Source organism: Cryptomeria japonica, chromosome 5 (genome assembly GCF_030272615.1).
Source record: "Cryptomeria japonica chromosome 5, Sugi_1.0, whole genome shotgun sequence".
NCBI lineage: Eukaryota > Viridiplantae > Streptophyta > Pinopsida > Cupressales > Cupressaceae > Cryptomeria > Cryptomeria japonica.
In genome coordinates this window covers 304,114,394-304,126,424 of record NC_081409.1, presented here as the reverse complement: position 1 = coordinate 304,126,424, position 12,031 = coordinate 304,114,394, and the positions used below count along the sequence as shown (strand labels likewise).

Here is a 12,031-nt window from a genome sequence, read left to right as displayed (position 1 = left end):
TGAAGTTATTTGCAGGTTTTGGGTGTTGGTGTTTGACATGGAAAATCGATATAAGTTCTACCAAATTTTTCCAAAGTAATTTTGTTGATGGTTTATCAAAATGTGTTATTGCAAGATAAGCCAAGAATGCCCAAAGGAATGAGTTGTGAACAAACTGTAGTTGAATTTAGCTGAGTGATTGAGGAGGGTTGTGGTTTTCCTCCTACCATCTACATCACTAACCTCCTTTCAGTTTATCAAATTACTCATGGGGCACAAGGTAAGATTGTGGAGTTTACTCTTGATTATTTCAACATTAAGGACATGGAGACTAGAGATTGCATAATTACAAGTGTTGTGGATCATTCTTCTTGATTGTATTCCTTATCTCATTTTTCTCATGATGATGATGATTTTCCTTTGACTAATGTTCACACCCTTTCATCAAGGGTGAATCATGTTTATGAGGAGAAGTTTGGACACTTGAATCATTGTGTTCTTGAGATGAGTGTTGAGCTTCCTACTCCTCCTCCTACTTCTTTGGAATTGAGTTCTACTATTCAACATGATGTGTGGGGAGCCTTCCTAGTTCTGCCCTCAAATTTTTGATTAAGAACTCCAGGAATATTGTCAAACACTTCTGATGTAAACTTTTAACTTACTGGTTTGTGGTTTAAGTCTAGTATATTGGCTTGAAGATGATGATAAAATGCTCCAAACACTTATAAATCAATGCTGCAATGACTAAACTATAATATGAATGCAAGAGTGACTCATCTTGAACTTTTACAATGCACATATATGACTTCTATATGCAAACTAATCACCTACAACCAAGTGACATTTCGTCATACAATTGGCATGCAAACTAGAGTATGTGAATGGGAGTTATAACCATAAGCATTTTATCGAACATTTGCCATGCAATTCCTATTATGAAATGTTGAATTTCAGCTAGGGACATTAAGACAAACAATTATCTTGCAAATTGAAATAAATATTACAAATATATCATATGCAACTCCTTTTTATTGACGTCCCAATTACCATGCATATATGAAAGGGCCAAGACTCTTGGCTTATAGCTGAATATGATATGAAAAAAAATACCCAGGTCTGAGTACAATGGTAGGATACAACCAACTTCGAATGTCTATTAAATACTGAAATTAAATGCAATAGAACCTAATCCAATGAAGTGCCTATGTTGTGGGTAATGTAGCAACTCAAATACCAAGTAAATTGTGAAGCAACACGGGTGGTTGCTACTGCTGTAGTATGGCTTCCAACAACTATAAATTCTGCCCAGATTTCAATTTCATGACCGTAGTAGCTAATCTGGAAATGAGAAGCAATTAAAACCCTTGAAGAACCCTTGAGTAGACTCAACTAAGATGCAGTATACTGCAACATTTACTATTCACGCCACTGTAGCAGTCCATACAATTTTTGATATGCAATGATCAACTCTTTAATATTTTTGTCTGCACTGGTAAACCTTCAAACTCCTCAAACCCTTAGTTTAATCTTCACTTTAAGCACAAATTAGACCCTTATATGAATCCCACAGTCAAGCAATAATTCAGTTGATATTTCACAGCCTCATTGCAAATCAATGGGAGTGATCGTTCCCAAAGATCTCAAGAATGCTAGAAACCCTAGCTGGCTCCTTCACCAAATAATCACATCAAACAATTATCAATTCCTGGATTTTTTAGAATGAGCTCTTAAGTCTCTTTTATTCTTTTCTTGTGAGAGTTCAAACACTTTCCTGGCCCATGTGGGATAAAAGATATATTCCTACTTTTAATTTTCACTTTAATGCACTTTATAAAATTAAAGTGACCTTATTATTATAAAGTTACATTATAACTTTATAATAACATTTAAATATTTTAATTATTCCTTGTTCACTTTGAAAAACACTTAAATGAGGGTCATGGCCCCATTCCTCATTATAATTGCACCATTATTTAATTATTACTTTATTAATAATTAAAATAACATAACTCCATAAATATACATTATTTCTCGATTCTATCTGAAACAAGGAGTTAACCACTGCATCCACTATGCATCCAACTACCTTACTAAAAATAGTAAGGATCCCTCTCTATCAACCACTAATTTACTATAAATAGTTCCCTCATTATTTGATCAAACCAATGGTGTAAAGGATTGGCACTGCAAATGAAGCATGTTCAGGTGCCCAACTATAGATAGAAACCCCATCTATCTTGGAATAGTCGCTTACTATAAATAGTAAGTGTGCCAAGATGAGTCCAATGAAGGTCAGATCTGAATTCTCACTAATCACTGGAGGTGAAGCCATACCGAATATTGCCAAATAAGACCCCCTAACCATCTTCTCTAGCCTACGAGGGTCAGGAATAGGCTAAACCATCCACAGTCATGGTCACACTAAAAAGGGGACATTACATAATGGTCATAGTATTTCAGATCTTGCGGTGTGTGATGAGTAGTTGGATGGTGTTTAAGATGTGTTTGTGGAGTCTCATATTGTAGATTTGGGAGACATGCTCTTCTCTTTGATGATAGTTTCGCCATAGTAGGACATTCTTCTTCATCTTCTTACTTTGATACCATGTTAGAGTTTTAGGTGACTCTACAACACCCCTATGATTAAAGAAAGACCAAAATAACTTTCACAAGAGAATGACAAGAAGATTGCATCACAATGCAAGATGATGATATAACTAATAGACATAAAATGTACATAGTGAACCTTGCATGTATAGGCAAGATAAATAAACAAGATGCTAACACGTGTCATCATTACTATGCAATGCACAACCTCTCAACACGTGTCATCATTACATAAATTGGAAAAGTGACAGTGTGATAAGACCACTAAAGGTGGAAGATCCACTTAAGGTGGATAAGTGAATCTAACATGATATAACCACCTTAAGTGGAGATGCTCCTAAAAAGTGATCTCTAAGTAAACTTAAGTGATATGTGTAACAAGGACCTAGGTAAGGTTATCACTAGGTACAACACCTTAATTACACCAACATGAAGTAGTGAAGAAGTTACTCAGAATGCTTCCTAAATGCTATACTCATAAGGTGTCTTCTATTTAGGAAACTAGGGATATGGACAAATATACAATGGATCAACTCTATGGTGCACTCATGTATTTTGAGATGAGAGAATTTGACTTGGATAATCCTAAGAAGGAAGTTGCATTCAAATCTAGTAGGGGAGTGGAAGACAATGTTGATCTTGATGATGAATTTGAAAATGTGGAAGCAAACTTTGTAAGAAGATTAAAGAAAGGAACCAACAGATATAAAGGTAAGTTACCCTTCAAATACTTTAGTTGTGGAAGAATTGATCACTATGCATCTAAATGTACTTTATAAAAAGATAACAATAAAAGAGGAGATGATAAAAACAAATGGGAGAAGCGTAAAAGAAGTTTTTATTCTAAAGAAAGTAGTTATTAATTTGAAGAAAAAGAATGAGATGATTCAAATGATAAAATACTGTTCATGGCTACAAAAGTTGGTAATTTTGTTAAATGTAAGGAATCTGGTACTCTGTCTGATAATGAAAACAATGAAAGATCATTAATTGTATGGACTATTTTTCATGCAAAAGAAGAACCAAATGCATGGTTGAATGATAGTGGATGTCCTAACCACATGACTGGTGATAGAAGAAAGTTTATTAATCTTGAAAGTTGGAATGATGGATCAATTAAGTTTGGTGGTGAAGAGGTTGCTCAAATTTATGGTAAAGGAACCTTAACCATTGATGGAAAGCACAAGGTAGAGGATGTTCTCTATGTTAAGGACCGGGACAATCCAACTAGTCCCATCTAGTCCTTCCTCACACAATCTCACCTACCTATAATTAGGTTTTTTAGGTTTATTTTGATTAGTGTGTAATTTGATATATTTTTTTTGTTAATGTGAATATAAATAATTTTATTTCAATATATTCCATCATCACTTTTTTCTCAAGATTTAGAGCTAAATTTACATCTCCGCTATTCATTAACTTGATTTAGATATGTGAGTTCCAAATCAACCCAGATCTCATTTGTGTACATAGTTTTGAAAATCAATTGTTCAAATTTGAATTTTAAAATTGGGCCATGTTACTTCTTTCATACTATTTATTATGAGTTAAGTAAATTGTAAACTATTCTAAAGAGCATGTTAAATGGTGTATTTAAGTACATTCCCTAGTTCATCATTGTCATGAGAGATGTAGATCCAAGAGAATTCATATAAGAGCATAATAAAACATCCTAATTACATTATTCAACTTCAATCATCATCCTAGCCATACTATATGCTTGCATGTTTGTCTTCACTCTTAGTTAATTGTTGCTAAATTGATCTATCTAAGGGCTTTCAAAAATAGAATAAATATTTTCCTAACAAGTTCACAAATGGTCTCTCTTGAGATTACCATACTTTAGACAAAGATGTAGTGATTTTAGACACATTTGTTAGGGTCCCCAACTTGCCAATCTTCTAACAATTTACTTATATAGATTTAAGTTCAATTCTATTCTCTAAATTCTTTTCATCAAAATAGGTTTAAATTATACAAATTATGAGAAATTCATCTAGACAATACCTTAATTTTAAATACATCATACATTAAATTCTAAAATCTTCAAAAATGTATTCTACTTTTCAAAATCCAACTAGATATGACATTTTATTTATTTAAACTAAATAAATTTAATCCAAATAATTAAAATTCTTTATTTTAATATTATATTATTATTGAAATAATAATCTTTATAAAAAATGTTATTTTCTTTTCAATAATATCCATGTGCAACTTTATATGTAAAAACTTAGAATAATAACGTTAGATTTAAAGACGACCCGCTAATAATTAGCATCGCCCCCAATTATCCTAGGCCATAAACTTTCATTGTGTATAATGGTCTTTAATCGTTACTTTTTCCCACAGGTATTTCATACGAATATGAGTAAACTTATCTTGTTAGTTTGGCTAATTTAGAGGCTGTTTCAACTAGTCGTCAACTTGGCTAGTTCTAAGAAATGCAAGATACATGCCGAAAATCTTGTTTGAAGAACTTCCACTTGTAAATGTATCTATGCTATCCAAAACGGAAATAATTTCAGACAGATATTTATCCACTCTATTTCATGTCCAAAAGCAAATAATGTTCAGACAGATTCAACCCTAAATTTGTCAGAAACCAAGCTGGAAGCGCAAGCATTTATTTATTGTTACTAAATTTGTAGTGCAGATTTTTTATGAAGATATTTTCCAATGCAGCAGAAGAATCTAATCTTTCCTCTTAAAGAATGATGCAGGAGAGCTTGAAGTGAAACCAGGGGACTTTCCTCTCCAGAAGTTATTCAGTGAGAGAAGGGATAGAAGTAAAATGTGAAGAGAAAGGATCCGGCAGTATATAATGATTTCTTTCAAGCAGAAATCTATAAATCCATGAAGAAGCAGAAGAAAAAGAAAAAGAATGTCTAAACCCTAATTGTGTTGATCTAATTGACAAAGATTGGGTAAGTAATTCTGATTTTAATGGCAAATTGCGGAGAATTTTTGGAGCGGTCTGCAAAAATAGAGCAGGATGTAAGTTTGAGTAAAATTGAGAGAGGTGAAGCTCTAATTGTCGGTGCGGGGCCCTCTGGAATGGCTGTTGCAGCGTGCCTTTGGAAGCTTGGTGTTCGCAGTACTGTTTTAGAAAGAGAATCCTGCGTGGCGTCTCTTTGGCAGCAAAGAACTTACGATAGGCTCAAATTGCACATTGATAAGAAGTTCTGCGAGTTGCCGTTCATGTCGTTTCCGTCGCAGTTTCCTACTTTTGTCAGTAGAAGTCAGTTTGTTGAGTATTTGGAAGAATATGCTAAAAGATTTAGTATCCAGCCACTTTTCTGTCAGACAGTTGAGTCTGCGAACTTCTGTGAGGAGACGGGAAAATGGCGTGTTGTTGCTTACTGTTCTATGGAGAGGCGTACAAAGATTTATAGCGGAAGGTTTTTAGTGGTTGCTACAGGCGAAAATAGTGAGAAATTCGTACCTGATCTTCCTGGGATCGAACGCTTTGAGGGAATTGTTGTTCATTCGAGTGAGTATAAAAGCGGTGAGGAATTTAACGGTAAAAAGGTTTTGGTTGTCGGATGCGGGAATTCTGGAATGGAAATAGCGCTGGATCTCCTGGATAAGGATGCAAGTCCCTCAATTGTTGTTCGCAGTCCGGTAAGGGCTTACATACTTTTTTCCAAGATTATTTCTGATTCCTAAATGCATATTTCTTGCAAGAAATCTTAGGTGAAGTGTTTATGTCAGAATTTAAGATTTGAAGAATTTGAACATCAATTTGAAGTTTGACGTTAATCTTGTCGAATCTTTTGAAGACTTCTTCTAGAAAAGTAGTTTCCGCCAAAATCCAGGCTCATAACCACAGAGCAAAGTAAATGCATAAAATGTATCTGACCGATTTTGTTTTTCCCTGGCTGATTTTGCTGATTGACAATTTCTCAAAAAAAGGTCGCGTGAATCTCCGATTCTTTAAATCTTTAAATATCTCTGTCATAAATATTACTTCTCGGAGATTTCAGACCTGACAAACTTTCCGTGACTTTGTTTGTCAGAATGCGAATGTTTCCTAAACATTATCGATTTTTATTATTTCTTACCCCGATAGCGCTGAAAGAAAATTGTTTCCAAAGATCTCTTGAAAGTTTCTCTAACTTTGTCCTTCACAGGTCGTCTTGTTGCAGACAATGCAGACAAAAATATCCAAGTGAATGTTAATTATGAGATTAAAGTAGCTATCTATTCCAATTCATGCAGGTTTTGTAGCTTATTCCGTCTTTGATTTTTGTTTTGTATATTCTTTTGCATGTACAGTTGCACGTTTTACCGCGAGAAATCTTCGGTCTATCAACATTTTTTGTGTTCACATTTTTACTGAAAATTTTTCCTCTGCGGATCGTGGATCGTCTGCTCCTTCTATACAGCAGATTAACCCTGGGAGACACCACAGCATGTGGAATAGCTCGACCTAAGCAAGGACCTTTAGAACTCAAGCGCAAAATAGGTAAAACCCCTGTCCTGGACGTCGGAACCATGGCTAAAATACGCAGCGGAGACATCAAGGTAAAATTTGAACAATGTTTGCATCATTTAATTCAAGATGCTCGAATTTTCGAATTCTTAACCGCATTTCTTCGTTGCTTCCACTTCATTTAACCCAATCTCGATCTTTTCTTAAAATACTTGCCTTTTCAAAGGCGTAAATATGTATTCTCCGTTAATTTAATCGCAGACTTTTCCAAAAATTAAGCGCGTGATGGCCTTACAAGTTGAATTTGAAGATCACCGCGTAGAAAGTTTCAACGCCATTATCTTCGCGACTGGCTATAGAAGCGGTATATTGCGTTGGCTCAAGGTACGTTGAATACCTGTGAACTGTACATATTGCTACTTTCTTCCTTAACTTCATATGAACAGTCAGCATTCATCATAACATTGACGATCTGTAATTCTTGCGCACGGTATATGTAACCGTCAAAATGTGTTTTCATACCTTTTATACGCGACAACAATATTTTTTCGGCGTACTTTGCAAACATAAGTAAAGATTTTTTTACTCTAAACAATCTCCCTTTGCTTTCAAAGCATAAATTTCTGCAATTTTTGTCCATGCACGTTTTTAGTTCTTACCATTTAGTCTTATATGTCACCATCGCTTGTACCTTCCTCCTCTGTTTTTTTTTCCTCTAAATCTTTTTCACATCATATTTCTTGAAAGCTACTCCTATTATGGTGCATTGTTTATTTGTGAAGTTCTCTAAGATAAGTTAAATTTTGGTACATTTTTCAGGTCTTTTCAAGTAGCTCAAAGTATACACTTTTTCATGTCTTCTAAATAGATTTGACGAAAATCAGTGTGTATAAAAGATATTGCCTCAACAGCGTTTTTCACTAATGCATTCAACATATTTCTGAAAGATATATACTTGATTTTGTTTGAAAGGTTTTAAAATAAATCTATGCAGCGAATTCGAAGTTTTATAAAATGCTTACTAACAATTACATTAATCAACAGATTGAGGGTGATTTTTTTGGTGACGATGGATTTCCAAGGAAAGCGTTTCCAAACAATTGGAAGGAAAAAAATGGTCTTTATACGGTGGGTTTGGGGAGAAGAGGATTGATCGGAACTTCGATGGATGCTCGGCTCATCGCTGAAGATATAAAGGCTTGCATTACTTCATCTTCACCCGCTAATTATGCTCTCCGGTCTAGTTTGTGCATATGATTTGATGTAAAGCGTCTTTTAGTTTATGAATAACTTAAGCAGTTTTATCCCTTATGTAACTTTTACCAAAATATTTCACCTGCACGTTAATTAGCGTGGTTTGGTAAACAACTCCTTTTTCAGCGCGTGGTTTTATGATATGAAATGCGAAAGCGAAAATTCCATATTGCGGCTTCTTGGCCCACCGAATATCAGGTACTTCTTGGAAGGGCTTAGATATCTCTTGTAGCTAATTATGCATGTTTAAGTAACGGAATGTTTTTGTTTCTTTAAACAATTAGTGGTGTATTTATCTCGTTAAGCTTTTGATAAAGATCTTAAAATCTAGGCTTGCCTAAATTGTAAGATGTCTTTTACAAAATTATGCTATCTTTAGTAACATTTTAGATAGGTATTTTATTGTATGATTAATTGGGCAATATACGAATATATAAAAAATGTAAAACATATGGTTAAAATTTTAATATATTGGATTAAATTTGATTGTATATTTAAAATTAGGTATATTAAATATTTAATTAGTGTAAAATAAAAATACGATTAAATAGTTTTATTTGTTTTTTATATTAAAAAGTAGTAAAATTAGGGTGCTAGTCTTTTATACAAACAATCCATTAGTAGCATTAACCTTAAAAACATTTTATCAACATACTAACAATGACATATTTATAGTAAATCAAAACAACTTAAAAAGTCTTAGAGTAGTAATAAAACGACACAATCTTAGAAATAGCAAAGAAAAATAAAAAGTTTGAACTAGAACTAGCCAAGTCACAACTACTTGAGCACATTGCTCTAGTCTTCAGTAAGGAACTTAAAAGGTTCCTTATAATTTCTTTCATTGTTAGCATCCTTGCCTAGAACCTTTTTTTGCATAACACATGGAGGTAGTCGAGCTGTGCATGACACAAGTTGAATTTGGAGATACTAACCATTTTTTGTAATACCTCCTTTTTAAGAGCTTCCAACTCCTTTGACTTGGTCTTGCAAATGACACAATTATGTGCACCTCTAAAGTCCACCTCCTTTGGCATCGCTTCTTGGGTCAAGTCCAAAGCTTCATTTTTACAACTCTATTCAAAACCCTCGATGGTAGATTTAGCTGAACTTTCATCCTTCCATGTGCCATCCTCCACATCTTCCTCATTGTCCATCGCTTCCTCACTTTCACTAGTGTCCTCCTCCTTAGATTCTTTCTCATAGACCACCAAGTTTTGATCACCAATTTTACCCACCCAGCACCCAACCAGCCTGTTGGAGCATCTACGGTTGGCACTTCCACTCTTGCTCACATCCTCCCCGACCTCCATTTCTACCTCATTGTCAACTTCAATCCTTTGTTTTTTGGCAGCAAGAGAGGCTCCTTCGGTCTTTCTAATTTTCTCCACCTCAAAGGTAGTGGCTTGTTGTTTATTCACCAATGTGATAGGGTTAGGGGTCATAGGGGAGCCAGAGCAAGAAGGGGTTTTGGCACTGCTAGGCAATTCTAGGTGTTTCTTTTTTTTCAAACCCTAGGGAATCAAGAATGGTAGCCGCAAGGAGCGAGTCAAAGCTCAAGACTTTAGGGGAAACCGTTAAGGTCAATTGTTTTGGAGGACATAGGGCAAGGTAGAAATTGTAAAGACGAAAAATTAGGCCCCAATGAAGAGGTATAGGTTTTCAACCTTGATTTTTGGCCAACTAGACGAAGAAAGGAGATCATGGTTTCAAAAGTGATTCATTAGAGGGAATTTATTTGTTAGATCAATTTATAAAATTGATTTTTCTTTATATAATAAAAATTATTATAGTATTTAGGGCGAGAACTTATGAATGGATTTTCTTGAAAATAATTAGAATAAGTGTTATTGAAAGTTATTAGGAAAGTTCCTAAAATTTATGGAAGCTTGTGTTCTCATGAATATTATTAGTTTACATATTCAATTCAACAAAGTAATTAAGTATAGAATTATAAAAATACAACTGGTAGAAATTTAAAAACTCTAGATGATTGACAATTGACAAAAAAGAAAACCTAAATTGATGAAGCAATTTCTAGTCCCACCCAAATCTTCAAAATAAAAAATAAAGATTGTTATTATTGAAAAAGATTTTAAGATCTTTTAAAATAGATGTTTGAAGACCTCATGAAACCGAGTCTTACATAAAACTACAAATTTCAACTTAATTTAAATTAAAAAATATGATCATTTGTCAATGGACAATTGATCTCCTGGGGAAGTTGAATGGTTCCAAATGAGCCCACCAAAGATCAAGTCTTGTTGAGTGCAACGCTTGAAAGCCCCAGAACGATTGGCTCCTACCCTTGGACTACACAATTTGCTAACAGCTAAATTTGAAACTTTCTTTTATAATTTAGAGCATTGAGACTCAAAATTTGACCAAGCCCCTTAATCCAGACTAAACTAAATTTAGAAAATGGAATCATTTTTATAGAACTCTAGAGGCATCAATGTCGAGTTTCTGATTTACCCCACGAGATGGGAATCTCTGCCATATGACGTTACGATGATCTGGAAGAAACGTTATGATGATCTGGGAGAATATTTTTCTTCCTCAGAAGCTCGATCTCGCTGAATCTAAATTACTCTCTGTACCGTATCACTTTGAATGTTTTTGTCAGACGAAGAAATCCGGGTATCGGAAATTAGCGGAAAATAAATATTGATGCTTAGATATTTTTACAAGGTGAGTCTTCATTTCTTCCACTTGAAATCGAATTGGCTTCAACCATAAATGCCTGCATCTTCGTCCTCTCGTTCTTAAAAGCTGGTGTTCCATTTGCTATTACAGGCTACTCAAGTACCAGATGAATATCTGTAAGCATCGGATTAGTTTGAGATTTAATGCCCAGATAAATTATTAACACGATGTTAACGTTGAAATCCACGTGGGATCGAAATAGTATCCCGTAGTTGCATATGCATTCAAATGTGCGAGAATTCAGACGTATTTCTCGTTGGTAACTTATCTAAGAGATGGGACACGTAGCAACATCTCGTGTATTTGGACATGGAAGGGACGTTTACGGATTAAAAGGGCGAACTCCTAATCAAATGAAATGGTTACTATTTGGAGTATATCCAAATAGTTTTTCAATCATAACTCCACCTTCCTATTGTATTAAGTTCTTTCCAATTTCATAAAAAAATTTCTACAAGTATTTCAACTAATCTTATTGTTAAAGTCAATCTCAAAATATTTGTGTTATAATATTTTTTCTAGAATAGTCCTCTCAAAATAAAAGTTGAGCTAGTTTTCTTTCTATTAGAGAAGATCATGATTGCAGTCTTGTTGGTGTTTACTTGCATGCCCTATTCATCATGAAAGTGTTCTAAGCAGAGTGTTTTTTAGTGGTGAATCTTCGCCTTTTGGCGAATTCTGCGATTCCATTTTCCTAGAATTGGCGAATAGTATTGGACAACACAGTGGCCAAATCGCCCAGAATTTCGGGTTAACGATCCAGTGTATTTCAAATTTGTCATTGACCACATACCATTTCACGTGGATGCCCATTATATTCGTCTGGAATCACTTGGACGTGGGTATTAGATCACCTCCCTTATTCACCAGAAATAGTAACACAACATTGTACCTAGGACCTATTTCGCCAATGGTTAATTAAATCTTCATTGCACGCGCCAGCCCATTTCGCCAATTGTTAAATTTTATGTAAAGCCTAATGAGATCCAATTCGCCAATAACAATTAAAACATTATAAGCATTTGAGGACCCATTTCGCCAAATTCCAAT

General features: G+C 34.5%; 1 protein-coding gene across 4 annotated transcripts in view; it reads left to right on the top strand.

Annotated features, from left to right (window-relative positions):
* Window positions 1–4,992: 4,992 nt before the first annotated feature.
* The window catches only part of LOC131066554 (indole-3-pyruvate monooxygenase YUCCA2), a 56,282-nt gene continuing 49,243 nt past the window's right edge, over window positions 4,993–12,031 (top strand). The window contains exons 1-5 of one of the 4 annotated variants that reach the window (XM_058001345.2): window positions 4,993–6,210; window positions 6,865–7,113; window positions 7,283–7,405; window positions 7,841–7,904; window positions 8,066–8,152. In XM_058001345.2, the coding sequence (XP_057857328.2) occupies window positions 5,533–6,210; window positions 6,865–7,113; window positions 7,283–7,405; window positions 7,841–7,885 (1,095 nt within the window). In that variant the 5' untranslated portion in view covers window positions 4,993–5,532 and the 3' untranslated portion in view covers window positions 7,886–7,904; window positions 8,066–8,152. Of the gene's footprint in view, window positions 6,211–6,864; window positions 7,114–7,282; window positions 7,406–7,840; window positions 7,905–8,065; window positions 8,562–12,031 lie in introns of those variants that run through there. The other 3 variants (XM_058001344.2, XR_009111688.2, XM_058001342.2) reach the window with 3 other exon arrangements.